The following is a 27,343-nucleotide window of genomic DNA, read 5'->3' on the forward strand; positions in this document are numbered from 1 at the left end:
TAGTCAGCAGCCGATCAATTTAACTCACCGACCAACTTAGACACCCATCGGATTAAGCAATTTCCTGCAACCTTCTTTCGAGCCAAGCCAAATGGTGCTGCGGTTCACAGGGCTATGGCCATTGATCCTGACCGGCTCGAAACGATTACGGCCACTGGCAAAGTACAAATTCCCCTCCGAGACCTCCCGACCAGTGTGGCAGTACCTACGGGCCTCCCGCCTGATCTAATAATTCGATTTGAACATCAAGTCTCCCGCTGATGGCCTGCTGCTTTTCATTGAAGATATCTTCCTGAATCTCGTGGCCCGTCAAATTGGTAGTGTCTCCCTAGACAGCATCGAGAGGTCCATTACAGGTTCAGGTGAGCCTTAACTGGACGTTTGGTGGGATATCGATAGACATGCTGACGGGTGATTCGTTGTTTGCATGGCAGGCGACTCCGCCCAGCTTAACTGGTCCGACTATGATGAACCTGGTAACAAATATACTTCTGGGGACATTGAACACCCGCTGAACCTCATTTACGCAAGCTATGCTGCTTTCCTTCATCTTGCTTCGGGGACTCTGGTTGATCTCAGGTGGGTGGCGTTCTTTGTTGTGCCAAAATTCCGCATCTATAGAATCACGCGCTAATACCTTGCTTAGGCTGGCTTTCCTGTGCCATCAGGCAATTTGGAGATCCCATCCTCTACCTCTTCGTTTGTGGCTTTGTGCTGTTTGATATTCTCGCATGGGTTGATTCTGGGTCAGTTATCCCTCGTCGATTCCTCAATACCAAGGGACAGCGAGTACGAATGGATAAGTTGCCGGCCAGCTTCGTGATTCATATGTATATCTGATACGACAATTATGCTCTGAGACTTATTTCCATGATTCTGTGCTGTCTAGGTGGCGACATTGTTCCGGACTTAGGAGATGTATTAATCAAGGGGACATCAGTGTTAACTTCTCTGAGAACCGCACATCTATCTTTGGGAGTCTGCCCACAGCTTACTGCGATCGACTCTCAGCTGATTGTTCGGGAACATCTCATGAGTTATGGACGCCTCAAAGGCCGGACTACAATAGCCCGTCAAAGTCAGCTGAGCCATTCATCATACCAAAGAGACTTCGCATCGGAGATCCCACGAACAGGTGTGTCAGGGATTCATTATTTGATTCCACACGTGGAGATATTGGCTTAGCATGGAGTATTTTCAAGACACGAGGTTCGCCTAACGAGACCAATTGGCCAGTGAGTGTCGTGTTTGTTACCAGTTCTTTTCTGACTCCAACAAGTCCTTTTTGAGAATGTGGAGCCTGTTGAGCTTCCCCATATCCTACCCAATTCATCTTCGTCCACGCAGGAACACGAGGTCGACACGAAGACACGCATTTCCCCAGAAACCATGTCACCAACTCCTGTCAATCTTATTAACCGATCCCTTGTATATGAACCATCTGGGCGTCTCCGCCCTTTCAAGGCCTTGACTCACCCCTGGTTCACCTCCGAACCACCGTTACTTCTACCAGATGACTTTTCTGTTTCGTGTATCCATGGTGAGACCCCAACAAGCCTTAGCTGGGGCGAAAAGTCTCTGGGAGAATGGATTTTGGATGTTCATCCCAGTGGCGCAATTTGAAGGGACGGGTAGAATGAGGATATGACAACATCATTTGTTATACAATGCATATAATTTGCAAAACATGATAGAATGCAAGAACCGAGCCCATGCATGTCTCAGGCTGCTGCCGGCACAGGCTTGATGGTTTGATGAGCGAGAGCACAATTATCGATGGATATACCTGTGCGAGAACAAATGAGAAACACATCCCATGAGATAATCGTGTCACTGACTCTGTGTTGTATTTGCAGTCTTGTAGATACCAATGAGACGGTGACTGAGCTCAAACATGTCATTCCTGCCAATTTCATATTAGCAAAGGTGGTTCTCGGGAGAGAAGGAATTGTCACCTCAAAGATATAATAATGAATTGCGCATTCTTGGTACGGTCCTTGATATAATTCGCCACAATCGAGACATTCCTGAAGTCTAGGGCCGCATCTATTTCATCCATGAAATAAAGTGGTGTGGGCTAGGACAGGTTCAGGCTACTGGAACTGCTCACGGAGTCGATATGAGGTTTACCTTGAACCACGAGAGCAAGAGAGCTAAGGGTCTGAAGCACGATTAGTATGTGTTCCCTAAACCTCAAAGCAGAATGCACCTTTTCGCCCCCAGAGAGATTTGAAATATTCTTCCAACTCTTCTTTGGAGGCATCACGCTAAAAATAATGCCCTTTGAGAAGGGATCCGTGCTGTCGGCTCTGCGTTACCCCCAAGAGTGATCATCTAACGAAAAATACAGGATTCTGATCAACCAAAGAACGTCAGCACAGACCTGCTACATTTCCTTGAGTTTCAGTGAAATCGAGCTGAAACCTGCCATGAATTCATCCAAGTGTTGTTTCCGGAGACCATCGTAGAATCGCTTCTGCGCATCACGTTCTGCAGTCGTCTCCTCTAAGTCTTTGGCGCGTTTGATGAATTCCTCCTCTCGCTTCTTGTACTCCTTGAGAACGTCGAGGTTTGGATCGGAGCCCTTAAACCAGTTAGTAGTGATCACGCGTGACTAAGGTGGCGGAACGTACCATCAAGATACTCAGAATCTGCAAGCGTATCCCTCTTCTTGAAGCATGCAAGTTCATCGGCACTCTATACGTATAGCTCTGTCGATAAAGTTCGTTAACGAGCATTTTTCAGAGACACAGAATCAGCATATTCCTGCTTCACCGCCCCTTCACCACTGCCTGAAGCTCCAGTGACTTGGTCAGCACCTTCCTCTTCCTCTTCGTCCTGGTCATCACCGAGTGGCTGTAAGCACATGAAAGTTGAAATAATCGAAAGACAATAGCTTACTCGATTTCGTGAAGCTTAAGTCGGTCATGAGCGCAGTATTAGCGTGTCACAGAGCTGCCTCTAACAGCAAGAGTTGGTCATAGAATTCGGGCACATGGCTCTCTGAACTGACAATGACGAAGGTTAGGACAGCCTCGATGAAAGACTGGACACAAGGTCGGTCCCCACACCCGAGGGATGCAGAACCAGCGTTCATGCTCCTTAGGCGGGCAATCTCGATGGCTCGAAGGAAAAGGTCCATTCTTGCCTGCCGTAGTCGAATTCCTGCTTTCGGTGCGACAAGCTTAGAAATTGTCCATTTCTGAATGATGTTAAAGGCGCACATACAGCTGTGGATGCTAGGTAGTAGGAGACGGTAAATAGTATCCTGAGAGAGCTCAATATCAGTGAGGATGGCTGAACCTCCCGTTATATGGGAATACATGGACTGTATATCGATGTCGTCCGGCGATGGCACTTCTAGTTGAAAACCAGCCAGTAAGATCTGTGCTTTGTACCTCTGACAGATCAGTGGCGATGAAAAGGTCCTGAAAGGAACATGAGCGCCCGTATTTGATATTAGTAAGGGGAGGACCGACCTCCTAGCTTATATTGCTCAATCCATAGCATTCAAAATATCGACGGGCTCATCAACACTGATCTCATCGAGGCCGTATGGTCGATTACCAAAGGATCACACCCGAGGTGTCCACTTCAGCAGTCGGGTGTTGGCTATAAATACCGAACATCTAGAGGTCCAAGGATTGTGAGTTGAACGCGTCTTTGGACCGTGAGAACGAATTTCCTCAGATGCAAAGAAGTGCCCGCAGCTGCGGGCACTTTTTTTGGCATCTGAGGAAATTACGTCCCACAGGAAGATTGGTCGCGACTCCGACAGTGAAGCAATCAAATTATCAAGTGCATGCTATTTGCTACTCATCATTTAAACCCTCTTATTTCTCAATATTCTTGCTCTTTGCAGGTGGCAGCTGGATCAAAGGCAACCAGTAGGCACGCATTCCTGCTCAGTGCTCACGCCTCTATATGTGCCACGGGGACGGCTTGATGATCTCACCGACGTAAGGTTATGGCCCTCTCATCAATCGTGATCAGTTTGTCTCGATCATACCCGTATTAACCCTAGTGCAATACTGACAATTTAAACTTGTTCTGTTTCTTCGAGACCCGTAACTGACGCCTACCTTTCAACACTGGTAGTTCGTGGGGTACTTGTCATCGTCCACAAAGGCGACTGCACGGAGTTCTACCAAGATCCTCATACCTACAAGCCCTCTTGCATCGATGTTCGGCTCAATATTTGCCTTGAGCGTCGACTTTCTTCCTGACGTAAGCCATTCTTGTGAGCTTACCGAGACAGTTATATTCAGATACATTCTTCTTCAGGGTTTATCTGGCGCAGCTGGAGAATCTTTGAGTGCTGTTGCGCTCGTCGTTGTGAGTTATGTGCAGCTCCTTGCAGAACATGTCGATACTCAGTTACTGAAGGATGCAACGCAACGAGGTATGAACTTTTCATTCAACGAATCCTTTCAGTCCTTTCAATACTCATTGGTGAATCTACGGAGGTCGCTGCTCATGGAAAAATGATGACGGATATGCCCCGTCTGCTGGAGGTGCAGCATGCGACATCCTGCAGGCACTCATACAACGGGCACGTTATTGGATAATCGGGTATTGAGCCTCCTTCTACATGCGTGTACGTTATCCTAACTGATATCACAGCGATTCCTGTGCTCGAACATAAGCCAAAGTCTGCCAATTTCGCAATTGACCGGGTTCCAGCATGCTGGGCTGACACGGCGTCTCTCTCCCCCTGCCTGAGCAACAAAGATGCAACTTCTCGCCTGATCTGCGGATTCGAAGGCTCAACCCAAAGGGCTTTTTGGGTGATTTTAGTTGCTCTGGAGCTTTTGCCTCCACCCTCTCATTTTTGTTTGCTAGGGTCAGTTTTTGATCATCATTATTTTAATTGTTTGTTACGGCCCCACCACGCATCGTGCGATCGTCCCTTCATACTTCTATGCTAAACGTTGGACCAGGGGTCCCAAGGTAGAGAGACAGAGACCAAGGCAGCGAGACAGAAGCTTGAGCAGAGAGTCAGAGACTCAGGCGCACAGAAGCATCATAGCTTAGTCAGATAGCACACATGCACGAGCGGATCCAGTAGTAGCACAGCATTCCTCTTCATTCACACAACGATCTCAGCGCATTGCCTTTGCCCTAGCTCATCGTGGTGAACAGAGCGGATTTGAATCTTCCCAGCTTTGTCTTAGCCGTTTAGTCATTGCTCATAGTCATAACCCGCAGTCGCAGCTTAGCCATCGGATCAGAATTTAGAAGAACTTCGATTCGAAGCATCAAAACAAGCCATTTGCAGGAACTGATAGTGATATTACGTGGCAATACGTCTTAAAAACTCAAGCATATTACAAAAAAGGGCTACGTTTATTCCGTTTTTTTACGTGGACGCCTAATGCCAGACACTGATAGTTTGAGACCCAGAACAGCACAAGGAAAAGCAGTAACTAATGTTCGTTTAAAAACGAACTGGTCCGACTGGACAACAGAAACTTCGACCGCATCCTCCCCACTTGACACACCAGAACATTTGGTGCACGACACATTAGACCGTTCAGATACTTCTTCGCTTAGCAGTCTAGAAGAGAACGTGGATAACAATCAGATCCCATTCCCTGAACTCGACGTCCCAGAGTTAAGCCTAGAGCTACCAACGCTCAGATCTCAACCTAGACCACGTTGTTCGAAAGCGAAACAACTCACAGCTACTACGACAGTACCAGACTACGACTTAGCCAATTTCTTCGCGCTTATAGAACTCAAAGCCATCATGCCTGTCGAAACGCCTCAGATCTTCCACGGAGATGGACGAGCATCAGAGAACCCAGCGGACTTCTTAAAGTCGTTCAATAGAGCGATGCGCCAACAAGCCATAACGCAGAACACCGATAAATTGGATGCATTCGGAGACTACCTGGGAACTAGTTCTCAAGCGGAGACATGGTTCAAAGCGCGCACGTCCACAGATAAAGCTACCTGGGCAACATTTGTAGCAGCATTCGAGAAACGATGGCCACCAGTCATAATCGCGGAAAAAACGAAAGCAGAGTACGAAAGAGAATTACTAGACCAGGTACTGCCAAGCACAGACGTAGGGAAGAAGACAACGCTCTATGACAGAGAGTGTTGGACGCACGTTGCATGGGCAGCAAAGACGCTACAACTGGCCACTAATGCAGGCATCGAACAAGGTACATCGATGATTTGGCAAGTCCGCAGCAAGCTACCGGACGTAGTAAAGGACTTGCTCAAAGACGAGGAGTATAACACGTGGGCGGAATTCACCAAGGCAGTGACGGAGTTGAAAGGTAGCAGGCTTGCGGAGAAGCAAGAACAGAGAAGCAAGCAAGCACAAGAACTCAAATCGCTACGAGCAGACTTAGCCCGAGTTCAGCTGCGAGCGCCGCAAAGGGACCCAATCGTGGACTTACAAAGACAATTCAATAAGATCACGCTCAACCCAGTAACACCTTCGCCGACGTCGTTGACCAATAGCACAGTCACGAGAATCCCAGCAGCAGCGAACCAACAGAATCCGCAACCGACGTACAGCCGGCAGCAAGCCACAACGCAGCAGCAGCTAATAATCACAGAGGAAATGAAGAACACCGTTCGTCAATTGATCAACGCATTACCGCACCACCCAGACAATGTGATAGGACGCACGGCATACACAGCGCAGCTCACACAATGGAACACAAAATGGGGTGAAAGTACACGGGTCACGCAGGAGACAGGATACCTGTTGAAACCAGGCACAGCAGCTATAGCGTCGAGTGAATGCTTTGCTTGCGGAACCCATGGGCATAATGGAAGAAACTGCCCATTACCACCGGACCACGCAGAACGGTTGACGAGGAAAGAATCAGCATGGAGAGCAATTGCGAGCAGAATATTAGGCGCGTATAACAGAGCCACAGCGACACCCATATCGCTCGTCATGAACAACGAGTATGAAGAAACAAGCGCATGGGTAGAAGAGATAGCGGAACAGCAGGGAAAAGTGGACGGGTCGACGTAAAGCAGAACAATACGTCGACCCATAGTCTCAAGAACACCGAAGCTGGAGTCAAGGTCCTCGCATGCACAGAGGCAACGTGCGAGGACAACAACAGGATATATAGCCCCGAAGTTTTCACTGGACCCGTAGATAAGAGCATCGCATGTACTATCGAATCTCGCGACAACGCAATCGAGATAACTGATCTGTACTCGGTCGGACATCCTTACATCGCGAAGCCCCAGTTAGAAAACGGAGAGGCGATTCCATTCATTCACCGGATAGAACTAAGAGGACCGCAAGGAGAATTAGTTCGAGTTCGAGCATTATTCGACGACGGAGCCATGGTCAGCGCAATGTGCACATCAATATTCGAGAAGATCAAACACAGGCTACATAATTGGAGCTCATCGAACAGATGCTTACGAATGGCGAATGGAAGCGTTGTTAAAGCAGTTGCAAAGTGGACGGGAACAGTTACAATTGAAGGGGTCAAAGCACAGAGTACGTTTGAAGTGTTCAGTAGTGGAGGAAGTTGGGGTTTTTTGCTCGGAAAGCCAACCCTCAAAGCATTTGCAGCGATTCATGAATACACAACGGATACTATCACAATCAAGGACGAAGCTCGAACAATCCAGTTGAAGAATCAAATAGCCGACCAAAGGATGCTACGAGGAGAAGGAGTCAATTTAACATTGGACGAGAAACAACAACGGACAGAAGAAACAATCTCGAGCGCGAAGGACCACACGAAGCAGCAGTACGTGCCTATGGGCCAGTGGAGACCAACGAGAATGTATACAAGATGAGAGAGGACAGTGGGAACGCAGAGAAACGTGAAGGGGAGCGAAGAGCTCCCCTCGAGGGAAGTCGCAGCAACTTCATTGCGAGTACAGAAGCAAAGCATTGACACGCTAAATTCCGCAGCATGCAATGTCAGCATAAATGTGCTAACAATGCAAGAGGAACAGGAAGACCAAATATTAGAAGAATTACCGGAAATCGAACCTACAGCGAAACACCCATCAATATACACGCGGCAAACGAACCCATTCAACCCGAGGAGAGTCAAAGAAATTTTACAGCAAGTCAAAATCGGAGACGACCTGTCAGAAGAAGAACAGAGAGAGTTGGAGCAATTAGTAGCAGACAATGCAGACAGCTTTGCGTTGACACTGAAGGAAGTAGTTCCAATCCCGGGGGCAGCGCTAAATTTGAATGTTCCAGAAAACGCGACATTCAACCTTAGAATGCATCAGCGCCCATTAACGCCAGAACAAGCAAAATTTTACAATGAACGAGTAAATGATATGCTAACAGCAGGTATTATAGAGCGGGCGCCCCCAGAATCAATACGATGCGCAGCGACCACAGTTATAGCACAAAGAGCGCATGAGACAGGTGGTTTACCTTGGGAAGAGTTGAAACAACGAATCAATGATCAACGTCGAGAAGCAGGATTACAGCCAGCTTACGAATTGCCCCCCAGAGAAGTATCGCCTCTGCAGAACAAGAATACGGCAGAAGAAGGACCGAAGAAATGGCGGATATGCCAGAACTTCGCGCAGCTCAACAAGGTAACAGAAGTTGTGCCAATGCCGCAAGGTGATATTCTAGCGAAGCAGCAAAGATTAAGCGGCCAACGATACATATCAATCTTCGATTTCGCAGCGGGATATTACGCGATAGAAGTACCAGTGAAATGGAGGCCGTACCTAGCGTTTTACATTGAGGGAAGAGGATACTTCTGGTACAAAAGGATGCCGATGGGAATCACGGGAGCGCCGACAGCGTTCTGCGACGCATTAGCGGAGAGATTGCATGATCTATTAACAACGCACTACATGGAGCTCTTCATGGATGATGGTGGTTGTGCAACAGGTACGTTTAGAGACATGATAAACAAGCTAACGGTATTATTTCAGCGCTTTCGAGAGTGTAAATTTTCAATCTCACCTAGCAAAACAAGACTATGTATGTCGGAAACGGAATTCGCAGGCGGGACAATAGGACGGGACGGAGTCAAACCGGATTTAACGAAACTAACAGCAATTGTAGATTGGAAACAACCTCAAGACGCACAGAACTTAGCATCATTTTTAGGTTTAACAGGGTTTTATCGTACATTGATCAAAGCATACGCAAAGAGAGAAGGCCCGCTACGAAACCTACTGCTCAAAGTACCAGTGGACAATACAATGTCGAAGGCGGCGTATCGCCGAGCTATGAGTAGCTTCAAGCTAAGTACCGTTTGGATGCAAGAACATACTAAAGCATTTTTAGATCTAAAAACAGCAATAACATCAAGACCAGTACTTCAAGCACCTAGATACGATGGATCGCATTTCGTAATAACGACAGATGGATGTATCGAAGGGTTCGCAGCGGTCCTATCGCAGAGGATCAAAACGGAAACAACGACAGGAAAATGGACAGAGCGCTTACACCCGTTAGGCTTCGCATCGAAGCGAACATCAACAACGGAGAAGAAGTACAAATCATACCTGTTAGAGTTCGCCGCACTCAAGTTCGGACTGGACAAATTTTCGAGCATAGTATGGGGATTCCCGGTCGAAATTGAGACAGATTGTAGCGCGATGAGAGACACACTATTGAACCCACATCTGAACGTACCACACGCAAGATGGAGAGAAGGAATATTAGCATACCACATAGTGGACATAAGGCACATACCAGGAAAGTTGAATGTCGTTGCTGATGGTCTTAGCCGAATGTGGGAGAATACCCAGCCAATATCGGGAGATGGGAGTGAGTGGACAGTGAGCGAAGACTGGGAAGCAAGGATAGGTATAGTCAATGACATCATGCACATTGCACCCGTGGATAGAACAGTGGACGCACTCAAGGCAAGATTCGAGAATGAACCAGTGTTCATGGAAGTCGTCGAAGCGATCTACAACTTAGATCAGAACAAAGATATTAAGCAGAAACGACGAGCAAGACATAGAGCGGAACAGTATATCATCGAGAACAAGAGACTTTGGAAACTTCGAGGCGGCGCATCAACGAGAGCAAGAACAAGAGTGGAGTGCATATCGAGAGAAGAAGCAAAGACACTAGCAGCAAAGACACACGCAGAGGGAGGCCACTGGGGGAGAGATGCAATCAAGATTGCATTGTTAGATCGGATATGCAGCCCAAAACTCGACACATCAATTCTCGACGCTATCAAAGAATGTGCTAAGTGTAAAAACTTTGGTCCTACGCATATACACTCACTATTCGAACCGATTACCAGACGACACCCATTCGAATTGCTAGTTGGAGATTACCTTACGTTACCGAAAGGAAGGAACGGGTTCAGCACAATCGGAGTCTACCTGGACACGTTTTCACAACACACCTGGGTATTCAAGTACAAGACTGCAGGCAGTGCGAAAACGACAATTGACAGCCTTAATGGAATATTCAATGCGTTTACGTCATCGGAAACGTTCATGGCGGATGGAGGTAAACATTTCAACAACGACGCAGTACGAGCGTTCTGCGAAGCAAGAAAGTGCAAGCTGCACACTGTTGCGGCATATTCCCCTTGGGTCAATGGTCTAGTAGAAGGAACGAATAAACTTCTATTACACGTATTGAAACGACTATGCGCACCGGAAATAGGAGAAGACCAGAATCAAGAGATAGCATGGGACAAACTACCTAAGTCATGGCCGGATCATTTAGATGACGCAGTCCATGCTCTCAATTATCGGTTGTTACCTGCGCTGAAATTTTCTCCTAAAGAACTACTTCTAGGGCTCGTAATCAACACACCGAAAACAAATATAGAAGACAGCGCATCAACGTTACGAACCTCAGACGTATTGGCGCAGATAGCATACGTGGAGCAGCAGCAATTAGATGGATACGACGAAATAGTACGACACGCGATTAAGAGGAAAGCAAGATTCGACAAGAAATTACTCAAACGAGCACCAGGTGAGGTTATATTCAAAACTGGTCAATTGGTACAAGTTTATCGCAACGATTTAGATTACACGTTCAAAGCAGAACGTAAACTCGTACCAAAGTGGTCTATACCCCGCAGAGTGCATGCAAGAGTGCTGAACTCGTACAAGCTAGAAGCGCTAGATGGGACTCTTCTGCAAGGAGAATTCAGCGCAAGGAGAATGAGAGCATTTAGTCCAAGGACGGGAACGCAGCTAGCAAGAGATCAAGAAACATATGAAGAGAAAACAAAAGAAAAAAGAATAGACGAAAAACAAGATGGAAAGTTAGATGACAAAGGAGACGACAAACCAGACGATGAACCAGACGATGAAACAGACGATGAAACAGACAACGAATTAGACGAAGAACCAGACAAGGGAGCAAACAACGAAGAAGTCGAAACGGAAGAAGAGAAAGAAGAAGACGTCTGATAGTGGCGTCGAGGGCGGCGCCGGTTGTTTTTAGGGGGGTGCATGGACCAGGGGTCCCAAGGTAGAGAGACAGAGACCAAGGCAGCGAGACAGAAGCTTGAGCAGAGAGTCAGAGACTCAGGCGCACAGAAGCATCATAGCTTAGTCAGATAGCACACATGCACGAGCGGATCCAGTAGTAGCACAGCATTCCTCTTCATTCACACAACGATCTCAGCGCATTGCCTTTGCCCTAGCTCAACGTCATCTTCGAACAGACTCTCGGGTTACCTACTTACCACCGTCTGCTCTTTTGTATCACGTTCGTAAATTTATCCTACTATTCCATCGCTCGATTCATTTAGTGTTTCTGGCTGATATCTTGTCATCCTTAAAAGCTTGGAGTTCGGACGATAACGGAGCAAGTACTGACCGTGGACTTTTCTTTCCAATTTAAGGCTCCAGGATACATGTCGAGCTTCCACACACGTGACATGTGTGGAAGCTCAACATGTATCGTTTTTATGACCTACCGTGAACGCCCGAGTCACAGGCTCTGTGGCTAGGGCTAGATGTTAAACCTGACGGTCTTGGCACTAGACTAATCCCTTCCCGGCAAGTCAATGGCAGTTGGTGGGACTTCGCTGAAAGCGTGGTGCATTTCCTTTTTGTCATTTGTTTGGCTTGCTTTCTTTAGTACGCCCACTAGGCCTCTGGAGCCTCGTACTCGCGCTCAGTCCGCCATACGCTCTTCTGATTTGGGGGTAGGTTTCTAGTTTCACAAATGAGGCGGTCACTCACTCCTTGACAGAATGATGTTCTTTGCTGCAGCGTTGTCTGTCGGGATCTACCGCACTTCCGACGTTGTCACCATCTCGATTGTCTCTCCAACGTGGACTGCTATATTTCTGGTACTAGCTGCTGATAATACGCACGTATCCCGCTTGAATATCTGGATCACAAAGTATTTCAGACCACGGTGGGTCGCCACCAGGGCTCATTCCTAATCCGATGAAGTACAACTATGCCCAGCGTTTTAGACGTTTTATGTCATACCTGGATCTTACCGGGCTGTACGCAGCCCCGCGTTTACAATGAATACGACACTCGCAAGCTGTTCTACTCCTCCATCAGCCTAAGTTCACAGACAAGGTGTATGCAACTGGCATCTGCTAGCTGCGATCACCTGCACAATTGACACTGTCAGTAAATTCCTTTACCTCCAAAATATCTCAAGGTCTTCTGTTCCACCAGAATTCAACGAATTGAGAATTTCAATGGCCTCTCCACTGCTCTTGTCTCTCCCGTATGTAGTTATCTGTAGTTTAGAGTAGATGTTTTAGAGTAGAATATTTGATAAAAAGGCTCAATTCATTGTAACTACTTCGTACAATATATATACTGTTAAACGGTTAATACTATGCGTCCGATCCGAAACATATGAAAACGGACTTGTCTGTTCTCTGTGCTGTGCTTACTAATCGACACCGCTCCGGCTATTCCCGGGTAAGTCGGTGTTCCCTACATTATTCATCTATGTATGTATTACTAATCCTTTTACTCCTGTGCTCGTACAGTCATCATGTACGACTGAGTCCAACACTCCCCCTCGAGCACAGTCCACCTTCATCTTCCCTCTCAATTCCCTAAACCGTGGTGCCGGCAGTGCTTTCGTAAAAGCGTCCGCAACGTTTTCGAGCGTCGGACAATATTGGAGTTGGATGGTGCCGTTTTCGACAAGGTCGCGGATGTAATGATACCTTATGTCAATATGCTTGGTGCGTGCGCGGAATTTGTTGTTTGATGCTAACGCTATTGCTCCTTGGTTGTCGCAGTAGGTGGGGATACATTCATCCATCGGCTCGTATAGCTCACTGATGAGACTTTTTAGATATAGGATTTCGCGCGCTACCGACGTCAGCGCAATATATTCCGCTTCGGCGGTTGATAAAGCAACTAGCGACTGCTTTCGCGCGCTCCACGCTACTGGAGATCCGTGCAACAGGACGATATAGCCCGATATTGAGTGTCGATGGGGCTGACTCGCCCAATCAGCGTCTACAAACGCTTCTAAACCTTGATTTGTGGTTCCTAGGGTAAGTTTTGAATTCTTTGTCCCCTTTAGATAGCGTATGACTCGTTTAGCAGCTTCCCAGTGCGCACTAGCTGGCTCTCGCATGAACTGCGAGAGTATCGAAACAGCGAAGGCTATATCCGGACGTGTGCTCGTCGCAGCATACATTAGCGATCCAATGGCCTGTTGATACGGTACGTGTTGTTCGGGTATTTCAGGTTTGGTGTCTGGTGAATGGTCTGATGACTCTTTCGTTAGAACTACTCCAGTTTCCATTGGTGTTTGCGACGTTGTCGCATCCTTCATCCTGAATCTCTCGACTATAGTGTCGATGTATGCTTCTTGCGACAACATTATGGTCCGCGCCTTTCGGTCCCTTTCAACCTTTAGTCCTAGGAGCCAGGTAAGCTCTCCTAGGTCCGAAATCTCAAAACGTTTACAAAGCTGATCTTTGAACTTTTGGATGTGCTTTAGGTGTTTTGATGTGACGGCCATGTCGTCGACGGAAACGGTGATAACGGTATGTTCTTCTTCGGCTTGTCGATAGTATACGGCTTGGTCGACTTGAGAGCGCGTGAAGTCGTTACTGAGGAAAAATTCTTCTAGCTCCTCGGACCATTCAAAACCGGCCTGCTTTAGGCCATATAAGCTACGCAATAGCTTTAATACCTTTCCTTCGTCTCCTTCGTTCAAGTATCCTGGCGGCGCGCGCATATATATGTCGTCGTTGAGCTTGGCATTGAGGTAAGCACTTTTAACATCGACTTGATGTATTTCCCAGTTGTGCTTAGCTGCCATCGTTAGGACAGTACGAATTGTCGTCATACTTGAGGTAGGTGCGAACGTTTCTTGATAGTCTACGCCGTACTCTTGACGCTGACCATTTGCGACAAGTCTCGCACGCAGCTTTACCTTCTCGCCATTTGGTCCACGCTTTGTCGCTAGGACAAAATGGCAAGGTATTATATTCGCGCCTTTAGGTGGGTCCACAATTTCCCATGTCTTGAGTTTCTCTAATTGACCAATCTCATAGTCTATGGCTTGTTGCCATTCCTCTGCGTCTGGTCCATTTAACGCTTCTCTAAGCGTCGGTTCCTTCTCTGCGGCTGCCATGGCCATATATGGAAAAGAATTCGATTGAGTGTTGTCCGGTGAGTTTTCCATTGCTATGGTTGCTCTTTCTCCTTCATTTAACGCTTTGTAGTATCCTGCAGGGGGTCGTACTCTCGTGGTTCTGGGCGTTATTGGGTCTGGAAGTTGCTGTGTACTCTGGGGTGGCGTTTTGGGAGGTTGGCTTGGTGTTTGTGGGACTTGGGATGTTGCGACGGGCTGGACGATATTCGGTATGTTGATCTGTTCTTCCTGGTTATACTCCCCCTCGTCCAGTATGTCGTTACGAACGATGACGTCCGGCGGGACAAAGCTAACATTGCGTTCGACAGATACTCTTCTCTTCTTCGGCCAGTATACTCGGTAAGCTTTACTTTCCTCGTCTATTCCCACAAATTGACCTTCTTCTGCTCTAGCTTCGAGCTTTCCTCCATCTGGTGAGTGCACATAGAGTCGTGCGCCGAATTCCCGTGCGTTTACTAAACTTGGTTTTGCTTTGTGTAGCAATTCATAGGACGTGTATCCTGGGATCGCCCTCGAAGGTAGGCGATTTTTGAGCCATGTTGTGTAATTGACGGCTTCGGCCCATAAAAACTTTGGTAGGTCCTTTGCGAGTAGCATGGCTCGCGCGTGTTCGACTAATGTTCGATTTAGTCTTTCGGCTACACCATTCTGCTGTGGGGAATCGTGCACGGTGAGTTGTCTCTTTATTCCTTTTTCCTTCAGATATTCATCAAACTCCTTGCTTAGGTACTCTCCTCCTCGATCCGACCGTACTTTGCGCAGACGCGCATTATATTGTCGGCTTACATAAGCCTTGTATTCCTTGAATGCGGTAAGTGTGTCGCTCTTTCTCTTCAGGAATGTTACCCTCGTTTCCCGACTAAAATCATCTGTAAAGGTGATATAATACAGGCATCCGTTTATCGTTTCGGTTTGTGCCGGACCCCATAGATCTGTATGGACGAGGTCCCCATATGCGGATGATCTGGTCTTTGACTCGTTTGGAAATGGTTGTCGAGTGGCTTTGGCCTTTGCGCACGTTTCGCAAAAGGTAGGGTTTGAACTTTCATCTAACGTTATACCTCTGATCATGCCCTTCTTTATAGCATTTGTGATCGCTTCGTGGGATACATGTCCCAATGCTCGGTGTAATTCATCGATGGTATGTTTCGTTATTGCTGAGTTTGCGCTATGGGTCACTGATGCCGCGATTCGATATAGTCCTTCTATTTGAGGAATTTCGGCTATGGGTCTTCGCTCTGGTGCTGGGGTCAATATCCTGCACATGTTATCTTCGAGGTGTAATGCGAAACCGGCGGTAGCGATTCTGTTGGCCGATATTAACGTGAATGCCATCTTTGGCGTATATAGGGTGTCTTTGAGAGTCACAGTGGTCTTCTTTGTTCCCAAAGGTAGGTCTATCTTTATATCCCCTTTTCCTATGGCGCTGATGGTAGAACCGTCTGCAGTGTGCACATCTTGTGCTTCGATGGAGGTGAATGTTATGAACTTCGAGCGGTCGGGGCAGAAATGGGACGTTGCGCCCGAATCGATAATGGCTCCTTGTCTCTCGGCAGGTATGTTGATCCTTTTTGCCACATTTGCTAGATCTGACGTGACAAAAGCATAATCATTTGCTCTTTCGATCTTGTCTGCCGCATTAGCCGTTTGTCTTGGCGCCTTTCCACCTTGCCTTGGTCCCTGACCTTCTTTCCCTCCTCCAGGTCTCCAACAATCGGTTTTGTAATGACCCTTCCTCTCGCAGTTGAAACACGTAACATCCTTGCTTGCGGTGCTTGTACGATTCCTTTTTGTACTGTCCTTGGCCGAGTTGGTCTTGTATGGGGTAGGTTCTTTGATTCGACCATCAAGGTATCGCATCAATCCTCGTGCGCGGATCACTGTTAACGCTCTTTCCTTGTAGGTTATCCAATTCGAGCCATCGTCGGCAAGTTTGGGGATGGTGTACAATGAGGAGCTGCTGTGGTGCGTGTTATCCATGATTGTCGGAGCAGGGCTCATAACCTGTAGTTATCTGTAGTTTAGAGTAGATGTTTTAGAGTAGAATATTTGATAAAAAGGCTCAATTCATTGTAACTACTTCGTACAATATATATACTGTTAAACGGTTAATACTATGCGTCCGATCCGAAACATATGAAAACGGACTTGTCTGTTCTCCGTGCTGTGCTTACTAATCGACACCGCTCCGGCTATTCCCGGGTAAGTCGGTGTTCCCTACATTATTCATCTATGTATGTATTACTAATCCTTTTACTCCTGTGCTCGTACAGTCATCATGTACGACTGAGTCCAACACCGTATCTCTTGTTTCAACAGATCAGCAAATGACTGGTGATGGGGCGTCCGTCGTCTCCCATTTCTGCTTCAAAAATAATCACTGAGGCAACTTGTTGCCCATGTACTCCATAGAGTCATTTGGTCTTCCTGACGTATCCCCGGTCATCCCAGAAGGGGCTCAGCGTTGATCTCTATTTGCAGATCTTGGTGAGTACATTGAGCGGTAAACTTGCAGCGTGAGCGACCAATGACCCCGTTGCGAACAAAGAGTTCTGGTACAGCTATGGACCAGGCGATCCAACAGCAGCAGCGCAGCGCCTTGGCTCCTCCAGGCCCCTCCTTTTCACACCTGCAAGTTGCTCTTCCATTTTATCGCCCTCAATACCAATCTCATACGTTCACAGGTTCACTGATGTGCCACCCGCCCTTGCACCTCATCCAACACTCACTCGATGAAGAGAATCACTCCCCAGCTCTAGCTACTCGACCACGAGCAAGACTAGGCACGTCGATCATTTTCAGATAAATTCAAACACCTACATTGCTCGAAAATTTGTCCAAAAACAACTGTACTGATTAGTTCCGAACTAGGTATCGCACCGTCAAATATGATACCAAAGCGAAAGCAGAAACATGGCTCACCGTCGCGACCGCGTCGCTCGGGCTGCCAGCTCAATTTCCAACCGACTACTATTGCTATTGGCAGAACAAACCTTGAGTCTAAGGCGCGCAGGTGGGTCATGTGGTTGAATCCTGCACAGCAACCCGCACATACTCACGAGACAAACGTGACTACAGCAATCCCAATTTGTGCAGCAAGCTTGATTCGTGCCCTTACACGCACTGACAGCCATAGATTCTGTCAAAGCAATAACAGCGGCGAGCAAGGATAAGCACATTTTCTGTGCCAGGTGATATGGAATCTTCTGAAGGGGTTCTCAAATGACATCTTTGAGGATGAGGGAACACTGTAGGACGACGGCCAGCTTTTATACCCTTATGGGCACGATTTTGATCGATTTTGCAGAATTGTTATTACTGTCAGATGGCACAAATTTTGGCAGAACCTGCAGGAACGTATTCAATTGCTTACGACCATCGCATCATAACCTACTGACAAGCATCAACAATTCTCTTCTTCGAAAATCACAACCGCAGAACGCTCGCTCGAATCACCGGTCTCTCACCCCAACGTCTCACTCGTTGCTTCATCATTTGAACCTGCAGTGACCCTGCCAGTGCAGCGACAAAGTTGAGAAGTTGATGGTATATACGTTAAAGAGGACGTGTTAGGCAAAGCAAATATTCAACGAGGCCACAGTCTGAACGTACACAAGTTGTGCTCACCGGTTGTGCAGCTGTGGTATCGTAAGACTGTAGTAGACATAATAGAATGGTTTCCATGATATACATAGCGCAACCGCAGTTTCACTCAGCGTCAGACTCAGACTCCTCTTCCTCTTCCCTCATCTGCAAGATACGGAGGGGGACAGGTCGCACATTACTCACCCACTGTGCAGCGGGGACATAATCAGGATGCTGTGGATCCTCCTCCTCCTCCTCCTCCTCCTCCTCTAAATGAATTTCCCCGGGGATGTTTGCAGGATCCCAACTTGGAATGCGTGCACCAGGTTTGACAATGACTTGCGGTGCGGTTAAGCGGTGAGTGGCAGGTAACATGGTGAAGCTATCGTCCAGAGTGTACTTCCAGAGGCGGCCATTGTGTGGTTTGGGGACCCAGGCCAATTGATTGAAGAGAGTCAAGTATCTTGCCCGGATGGCGTCGACCACGTCTCGTGGCTTGTCCCTCTTCATATCTGCCCAGTCAAGCCAGGATTGCATGGTTGCATAATTCTGTGGTTGGATAGGAGGGAGCGTTCCAAGAGGGGGGAAGAACTTATCGAAAGCTTCCCGCCATTCTAGCACACTTGCTCTCCTCCACTGGACGCGGTAAAAGATGACAGCTAGGTTTGTTTCCTTGTACACGTCATCTGTGACCTTGCAACGTTCATTCATGGTGAGTCTGCAATGGGAAGGGTGGAGCGGCCGGGCCTTCATGTTACCGCATTTTTGGAGAACGTCACTGCAAAATTGATTCCAGTGCTTTGTGATGGTGACCGGAAAGGCCTCATTGAGAGTAGGGGGAGGGTCCAGTCGTTCATCAAATGGTAAATCCTCTCCCACATCTCGCGGGAGTGGGGGGACTGCAAAATCCAAGTCTTGGAAGATGGCCGCAACATCAGGTGCATCGGACTCAGGCTTGTGGCGTTTGGACATGTGTTTTTGGGTTGCGACGTGAGATGCAGGAATCCTTGCACGAGGAATATAAGCAGCAGGATTATACTTGTTGCGAAGGGCGTGGAAGTCGAGGCCGAAAAAGTATTTGTAGGAGTTAGCGTGCATGACATGACCGTATTGCATCCGTGGAACATCAGCAGTTGGAGGCCAGATCAAATCTCTCAGAAAGAAGGCACCATACGCACAAACGGGGAGCTGATCTCCATTGTCGCGGTTAGCTTGTCTAGGAACCAGTTGCAAGCCATCCTGATCATAATCAGCTGTCAGGGGAAGAATAGTGCACATAAGATCACGGGCTGCAGATCCGTCATCTGGGCGGGAGGAGAGACCATTGAACAGCCATAGAAGTCCAGCTGTGAGTGATAGGCTATTTGATGTGAAGCGAAGGTCAGGAGATCCCTGGTTTTGCAATGTCATGGTGCGAATCATCCCTAGAGCACGGACAATTCGCCATTCCCTGATTGGTTGGTGGGTTTAGTGCGCAGAATGAATAAAAATATTTGGGTCAATAAAATGTTATAAGAGCGGAACCGGATAAGACGCTCACCACCAATCTATCCTAGGGAACACGCACAGTGACTGGGACATCAACTCCGCTGGAACTGAAAGGGCACTCCGCACTGCTGCGCTGATGGGCAATCGCATCTCGAGTCTAGCAGCGCAGTCGTGGTGCTGTGCGGCATGGTTGAAAAGTCGGTACATATTGTTCATGTGCGGTGGAGTGATCTGGCTCAAGGCAGCTTTTCCAGTGAGGGCCAAGCCATGTCGTCCGCCATCAAGCTGGTGGACGAGCGCTTTGTCTGTGGTATAAGCCTGCATGTAGACAGGTTCGTTTGGATCTCTTGCGGCCAATGTAACACGAAATCCAGCAACGTGCATTAAGCCAGAGGCACAATCTTTCTGGTAATTGCGAGACCTTGTGACAGTAGCTGCTGTTCTGGCATTGTAGGAAGTAGTGTATGCTAAGATAATCTTTCCGTGAGCATCTGTTCGCCATTGATATGCGTAGTTTGGCTCAGATAGCTCCAGGCCCACATCAATATAGCAATGCGGTTCGTCCAGAAGTCCAAGGTAGTTGAGATCATGCATTGCACGCCTCAAAGCCGTTGTTGCAACATGTTCATCATCTGGCTTGTGCTGGTTAGCCTCTTTGACACCCTGAACTTGGATCATAAATAACATGTCCCGTGCCCACGGGAACGCATCAATCAAAGCGAGGCGGAGATTATATCCAAACCGAGAGACCATATTGGCAGGGAAGGGACGGGTACCGTACTGATACCTGTTGTTTCTCTTGGTGGCACGGGTGAGAGCGCCCTCATAGTCTGTAGACCAATTTGTAGAAGTCTCATAATTGAGCTCTTCAATGACGGGTCGTACTCCCTTCTCATAGATCCCCTTCTTCTGCTCTCGGGTGAGCTCGACATCTTGCCTCTCTGGATCGTACAGACGAGGAAAGAAAGCTCGTACTTTGGTGCGGATGCCGACTGAAGCCAAGCATATGTTTGGGACTCGATGAGGTGACAAATGTGTAGGAGGCTGGTGAGGTCCCCCAGGGAGCCGGATGAGGGTGATGTCACAAATAACAAATGTGGTACGTACATCATGACTGGAAGTTTTCATGGGCACCTTCAAATGCAGAGATGACCGCAGGGTATCATCAGGGTTGGTGACGGGATACAGAAAGAGATCAGATGTGACTGGGAGCCAGTCCGTGAAGGAGATGATACTGTCGTAGTCCCTAACGACCCTAACGACTCTGGGTGCAACGAACCTGTTACGAGTGGGTTCCATCGAATACTGCACATTGCGATGCGTATCCTTTCCAGTCAGGGCCAAATTGCAGGCCCTGTAGTACTCCTCTGGCGGAACGTTATCTTGTTCAATAATCCCAAAAAAAACATCATTGAAGTCAGCAAGGGAGCAACCCTCGATAGTAATAGGGGCTTGTGGAGGCATGCCAAGAAATGGTCTGAGCGGTGGTGACGTTTTTAGGTTTTAGGTTTAGGTTCAGTTTAGCTTGTTGGTCTGATTCTGTTAGTTAGTTGGTTTGATTTTGGGATTATGTCTGTCGAAGAACAGGATTTGGTAACTATATAGTCTACGACCGTGTGACTAGGTATATCCTTGGTTGCGCCTTTATGTAAGTCTAGGCCTGAAAGCCTCGGCTTGTCTCACGAATGAAGAGCTTGAATTAGGAACGGGAAAGGGACTAGGTAGGGTAATAGTTGGGGAAATGCACGTAGAACCGTAAATCAGAGAGTTCACCTTGATCAGTCTTGAATCAAAAAACAGAGAGATATTATTCGAGGGGAAAGTAATTAATACGCTGATTGAGACGGTGAATCGAATTAATCAAAGGTGAACGTGTATAACCATAAATAATTGAGTATGCAAAAGAAACCGATGAGGACGTACACGTACGAGTGGCGCCAAGAGGTATATCTTAATAGCTTGAGGAGTGGGGTTTGCCACGCCAAACCATGACCCAAAGCCACAGCTCGGCCTGAGCTCATGCACTGCTTTGGACAGTGAAATCAACATGTTTTAGTGGGGTCTGAGGTACTCCCACGTCGGATTATACATCCTAGCCAACTCGGGTTAAGAGTGTGGCTAAAATGTTGTTTTTGCAATGAGCATGGTGACATCGAGACCCTAAAACTACTCACCAAAGGTCCTAACGTTGTTCGGCCGAACCGAAATGGGAAATTGTGGTGTGCATGCAAGTAGGCTCCATGATGACCTGCCAGGATGCCGTCAGAGAAGATCACATTGCTTCGGCGTACGGCCAGTGATAAAATCCACCAATATCCCAAGGATCCAGATGCGGAAACAAATAAGACATCAAGCCAGGATCGTTATCAGCAATCAACCCTAACTGTGCACCAGTTATAGACAAAAGAAAACCCTGTAGATTTGTAGAGCAGAAATTCAAAGTTTGAATGCTACCGTGCGACCAACACGTGACATGAGAAGAATATTAAGTGAGAGATCAGTGCGTGTAAGTAAGCGAGTTGGAGGCATATACAAGAGTAAGACTGAAGACATCAGCGAGTGCTGCGGGTATAATTGCCTGTTTCTCTACCACGGAAAAAGCCAGGACCTATCCTTGCACCACGAGGGACAGGAGCGTTCGTAGGGATAGGGGCAGCACTGTAGGATCGCAAGGGCCGACGTATGCTATGCGTGACAATACTTAAACTCGCCCCCGAGGCAAGCACAGCAACCTTTTTCCTTGGAGGCGAAATATGCGGTGGACTCTTTGGAGGACAAGTGTTAGTGGAGGACGAGCCTGATGATGCGGTGCTGCTGCGCCGCCGTTTAGCGATGGTTTTCCAGCTTCGACTATGTGATAGATTGCTAGTGTGGTTTTGGATAGGCTGAGAAGTCGCTAGCGATGCTCTTGACATCATCTGTGTAGGCTCGTCAAGCAGGCCACCCATCCGCTCGCGCTCCTGGTGGACACATGTCTGTTAAGTCATGGTACGTGTGAAGGCTGGTTGGTTGGGTGTACACATTGACTCACCTGTGGCGACATTAGCATGTCGTTCTCCATTGTCAATGGGTCAAACATATTAGCGTCGTCGCAGGGAGACACATCATTGTCAACATCGGCAACTGCGATAAGAGATGTCAGCATGTTGATTCCCATGATCTCCGTGGTGGGACCAGACTTACAATTGGAGCCAACGTCCATTGTGGCTCCCAAAAGGGACTGCAGGTGTGTCTCGGGCTTTAACTCCACCCCTGCGCGTGTCAGGGGACCTGCAGGTGGTGAACTTCCTCCTGCGGGTAGAGGGGGGCTGCCATCGGGTGGTGATTCAGTCGCTGTAGATAGTGAGCTGTCGCCCTACAACCATAAACAAAGAACAGGATTACCGTTCGCCTTGTCTTTGCCTTTTTGTGCGGTGGCTGCCATCAGGGTAGGCTCTCCTTTGCTCTTGCTCTTCCCTTTGGGTGTTAGCGCAGTTTGCTCTCCCTTGTCGTGCTCGCTGTCATCAGGAAGGGTCAAGTCCAAGACCTCACCATCTTCACTGCCACTGCATTTGCTGCCTGTCTTCATCACTTTGACAGGCCGTGTGTACGACTTGCGAGAGACAGTGTCCCGCGGGGATCCAGCGACTGGCTGGGATGGTGCGTTGGGGCTTGTCTCCTGCACCTCGATGTCATCATCACTGGTGCTGTCTTCCTCGCCGTCGTTGTCACAGTCTTGGATGTGCCGTCCACCTGCGGCCGCCAGCTGTAAGCGATTTGCAACCCCTGGTTGGTTGGTTGGTTGGTTGGATGAATGTGTTGCGTTTGTTACACGAAAGTAGCTGTGCGTACCTGAATTAGCAGACAAAAACTGCTCTAACATTGTACCTTTCCCTTCACCATGCTCAACCATAAGCACGTCAACGGTACCTAGCGCCACCATGTTGTACACCAAGACAACCTCCTGCTGCCCCAGCCGCCACGCACGTCCAATTATTTGGTTCACCAACATACGAGACCAACACTGATCCTAAGTGCGTGTGAGATGATATTCCCCCAGCAACATGGGAGGATAACGTACAAAGAGAATGACTACACTGGCAACTGTAAGGTTAAGTCCCACGGCACCAACATTGGAGAACAGTAGGACGCGCGCTGATGGATCCGTGTTGAATTTCTTGACGATTTCATTTCGTTCATCCATGCCATGACTCCCATTGAGTGTCAGCGGAACAATGTTATGCAGTTTGAGCACCTAAGTCATATGAATTGTCAGCATAACTTGCAGTGCAGGGCACAGGAATGCACTCACAGAGGAGAGGAGAGGTACCATCATAGGAAACTCGGTATAGACAAGAATCTTGCGCTTGCCCATCGACATCAGGTGCGGGAACTTCTGATTCCGAGTATTGGGGCAGAGGTCCTGACCTTCATTCTTGACATCGTCCTCTGAGTCGCGCTGTGATGGCTCAGCGCCAGCGTTCTTGACATGTGCCTGGTCCGCTGCACCTTCAGTGAAATTGCTGTCCACGTTAAACTCGTGAACAGGGTGCTCGTCAGACTCCAGATGCCAAGTGAGGAGAGTAACCAGAACGTCGACTTTAGTTGATCTAACATTGGACCACTCTTCCAGCGTCTTCACGATGGGATATATTGGGGATGTATGACGAGGGAATGCCGCCTTGGTGCGCGCTACAAGGTAAAATTTCTGCGCGTATGAGTGAGCCAGTGCAACTCACCCGGGGAGACCGCTGCTCACCCTGTTAAACCTTTCACTGTCACCCAAGATGTCCCCCACTGTCCTGTGTTGTTGTCAATAATCGTAGTGTTCACATGAGGACGGCGCCGTTCACTTACTTGTTGGAAATATGATCCAAGCCATCATTGATGTTCTCCATCTCATCGCCCTTCATGTGCACAGGGGCAATTATCATCAGGTATGGGGGCAACGTATCGTTGATCTTCTTCCCGTCGTGTGTCTTAGATTCAACTGTGCGTCTGATCACACGTCCGTTATACCCTTGCTTGATGTCGCTGATCCACTTCCTTGTGACATCACGCGCACGTGCGGTGGATGCTGATTCTTCATACTGTGTTGTTGCTGTTGTTGCCCCGCCAGCTAATATTTTGATTGTGTGTGTTGCTGCCTCTTCTTTGTCTTGGCGACTGATTGCGCGGCGTGCCGCCCGCAGCAACTTCCAATGCTCCTTCTCACGATCGTCTCCTTGGTGCCCACAAAAGTATGGTATACCTGCCAGCCGACCCAAATTGCACAAGTCCTACAGGTGCGTGAGGGTGTCGAAGTCAACAGAAACAAAACAAATATACCTTGGGACTTGTATATAGTGGTGTGGCCGTACATAGCAGGGACACCAACGCTGCTTTCGTGAGCTCCAGCAGCGCATAAAAATTTGCAGTTAGGTTGCGGAATACGTGACCTTCATCGACTACACATGTGAGGAACTTCTGCTCAAACCAAATGCAGGTCTTCATCAGCGCCGGACTTTTGATGCGACGCTGCGCATCTGTGGCTTTTCCAGTGTTCTTGCTAGCCTTACCTTTCCTGACATCGAAGGCCTTCCCTGATGTTGTCATCACCTGATGACGTGAGCTTCTGCAGACACAGCCACCAACATACCAACAAACACTTACTGAATGAGATACCAGGATGATGCGATTCACCAGTGGTGTCTTCGAAGTTGCCCAGTCGCCTGTCCAAAATGCACGGAACTGCTTTTCTGCAGTCGGATACTCATAAATTTCCACTGCCTTCGGGGCAAAGAAGGTCCTTAGTTCAGCATACCATTGACGCACTAACGAGTTGGGCACCACAATGACGTGAGGGAGGCTGGGGATAGTGGCTTGGCCTGCGAAAAACGGGCGCTCTTCTAGTGAGTCAGGTCTGATGTCAGTTTATTGTTCAGAATAACATATGCAAGAGACAGGTCCAACAAAACAACTCCCTGGCAGAACGTGCCCACGTGTGGCTGTTGTCCTTCTGGGGGGCTTGCTGAGGGATACCAACTCACCTAGCATAGGTGCCTTGCGCATATTTGTCTTATTCAGATCTACCGTGACGCCTGTGGGTTTCCCTCGACCTGCGGCTACCTCCTGAACCCAGTATGCATCGATAATCATTGCAATCGCGCCCATCATTAGCGCTGTCTTCCCAACACCCACTTCGTCCGCCACTAGTACTCCAGGAACACCGTCCGAATTTTCCTTCTTCAACCACATCTTGTCCGCTAGTGCAGCGACTCCCACGCGTTGATGCCACAGCAGCGACAGTGGTTGCATGTCCGCATTGCCCTTAATGAAGTCCAACGAAACTGCCTTGTCCCACGCACATTTTCCGCTCTGCGAACGAAATTCTGCGAAGAGAGCTGGGCGCCCACCAGGGAATTGTAGGAGATGGTTGAGCTGGGCATCGTCCATATTGCTGAACCCCTCCACACCCAGGTCATCACTTCGTTGCCAATCGTCCTGACCGCTGGGGTTCCGATCGTCAAGGTCCATTTGTGGCACCAATGCCTCCCCTGGGACAACCTCAAATAGTTGGACGTACAATGCCCAAATCTCGTCGATATCGCCAGCGGCCGCCAGTGCCACTGGCTTCACCCTGCAAGCGCGCGAAGCCCCGCGTCCTCCTGCAGCACAATGCAAAATAGGTCAGTACTACATGCATGGCTCCCATGGGGGGCCGTTGTACTACGTACTCGCTGGTGAGTTGGGACTCTCTGCTGCAATCTTTTCCTTTGGCCGTTTCTTCGCCTGTGCCACAGCCGTGACCACGACTTGCTTTAAAAATTCCTCGTGCTCAGCCAAGCCATTTGCTTTCTCCTCTTCAGCGGGAAACCATGCAACGGCATCCCTGTATGCCTTCACAGCCTTGGTGGCATCGCGCAACATCTTTTTGGTGACATCTTTTGTGTCCTCGATTTCTGCACACCGAAGGTCAGTGCTGCTCTGCATCCTGCATGTACGTTACTCACGTTTCACCAATGACATTGATTTGATGCGTTTCTTTCCCAATGCCTCCTTTGCCCGCCGGTATCGCTTGCGATGGCGCTCCCAGGCGTGATGGAGGATGGTGTTGCATGCATCACGAAATTCTCCAGTCAATGGCCTTGACAACGCTTCAGTCCCCAGGATCGCAAGGACGACATCCTCTTTACCGCTCTCAGCATCCTTTACCTCTGGGAACTCCTCGGATTTCTCTCTCTGAATGAGTTGGATAGGTAGTACCTGTGACACTTCCAAGGCTTGGTCAATCCGTTCTATGAAAGCTGCAGAAACCTTTTGTTCCTTGAACCAGTGGTTTAGGGCATCTCGCCCTGCACCCCATCCAGACTGTTCTTTGCCTTCAAGAATCTCGTAACGGTCTTTGCCGGCCAATGCCTCTGCAACATCAAGCATGGTGTTCAATGACACCCGCTGCTTGTCTGACAGGTGCTGGTGTGGCTCCTTGAACATATCCGGGCCTAGCCCGTATATCTCCTTCAGAGTCTCGTCATCTTCAAAGATCCACGTCCTCCCTGCCAGGAGGGCGGAGATGATGGCGCTTTGCATTTTCTTACTCATACTTGTAATCCTACAGATGAGATTTATGGTGCATACACATAGGTGGTCAGAACTCACAGATGTGAGTGATGTTCGTTTTTTTTTGATTTGTTTGGTTTGTTGACTTAGCATAGGTGGGCAGCGTAGACCCTTTTTTATTAGTTTGTCGCTCTG

General features: G+C 48.3%; 6 protein-coding genes across 6 annotated transcripts; 2 read left to right on the forward strand and 4 right to left on the reverse strand.

Moving 5' to 3' along the window:
- Positions 1–114: 114 nt before the first annotated feature.
- HD556DRAFT_1314972 (uncharacterized protein) lies at positions 115–1,623 on the forward strand (the record flags this gene model as incomplete). The annotated part of the gene is made up of 7 exons (XM_041301047.1): positions 115–201; positions 251–362; positions 435–579; positions 669–789; positions 1,012–1,135; positions 1,186–1,235; positions 1,291–1,623. 7 exons carry the CDS (start codon positions 115–117, stop codon positions 1,621–1,623), a joined length of 972 nt encoding a protein of 323 aa, XP_041152045.1.
- A 207-nt stretch (positions 1,624–1,830) lies between these two features.
- HD556DRAFT_1435422 (RecF/RecN/SMC N terminal domain-containing protein) lies at positions 1,831–2,431 on the reverse strand (the record flags this gene model as incomplete). Its single annotated transcript, XM_041305429.1, has 4 exons — positions 1,831–1,903; positions 1,956–2,077; positions 2,171–2,309; positions 2,391–2,431. The coding sequence occupies 4 exons, from the start codon at positions 2,429–2,431 to the stop codon at positions 1,831–1,833; spliced, it is 375 nt and encodes a 124-aa protein (XP_041152046.1).
- A 561-nt stretch (positions 2,432–2,992) lies between these two features.
- Positions 2,993–3,229, reverse strand: HD556DRAFT_1205428 (uncharacterized protein; the record flags this gene model as incomplete). Its single annotated transcript, XM_041296459.1, has 1 exon — positions 2,993–3,229. A coding segment is annotated over one exon (237 nt), but the record flags the coding sequence as incomplete, so codon positions are not given.
- A 953-nt stretch (positions 3,230–4,182) lies between these two features.
- Positions 4,183–4,568, forward strand: HD556DRAFT_1451641 (uncharacterized protein; the record flags this gene model as incomplete). Its single annotated transcript, XM_041307990.1, has 3 exons — positions 4,183–4,227; positions 4,285–4,402; positions 4,435–4,568. 3 exons carry the CDS (start codon positions 4,183–4,185, stop codon positions 4,566–4,568), a joined length of 297 nt encoding a protein of 98 aa, XP_041152048.1.
- Positions 4,569–17,983: 13,415 nt separating this feature from the next.
- HD556DRAFT_1314974 (uncharacterized protein) lies at positions 17,984–21,094 on the reverse strand (the record flags this gene model as incomplete). Its single annotated transcript, XM_041301048.1, has 4 exons — positions 17,984–18,058; positions 18,185–18,211; positions 18,347–19,592; positions 19,710–21,094. 4 exons carry the CDS (start codon positions 21,092–21,094, stop codon positions 17,984–17,986), a joined length of 2,733 nt encoding a protein of 910 aa, XP_041152049.1.
- A 1,088-nt stretch (positions 21,095–22,182) lies between these two features.
- On the reverse strand, positions 22,183–27,190 carry HD556DRAFT_1451647 (P-loop containing nucleoside triphosphate hydrolase protein; the record flags this gene model as incomplete). Its single annotated transcript, XM_041307991.1, has 14 exons — positions 22,183–22,590; positions 22,662–22,753; positions 22,814–22,963; positions 23,015–23,395; positions 23,462–23,639; positions 23,691–23,864; positions 23,922–24,317; positions 24,369–24,411; positions 24,467–24,888; positions 24,938–25,207; positions 25,262–25,497; positions 25,639–26,256; positions 26,326–26,550; positions 26,602–27,190. The coding sequence occupies 14 exons, from the start codon at positions 27,188–27,190 to the stop codon at positions 22,183–22,185; spliced, it is 4,182 nt and encodes a 1,393-aa protein (XP_041152050.1).
- Between the last annotated feature and the right edge of the window lie 153 nt (positions 27,191–27,343).

This window comes from Suillus plorans (assembly GCF_016647745.1).
Source record: "Suillus plorans strain S12 chromosome Unknown HD556scaffold_138, whole genome shotgun sequence".
NCBI classification, from domain to species: Eukaryota; Fungi; Basidiomycota; class Agaricomycetes; order Boletales; family Suillaceae; genus Suillus; species Suillus plorans.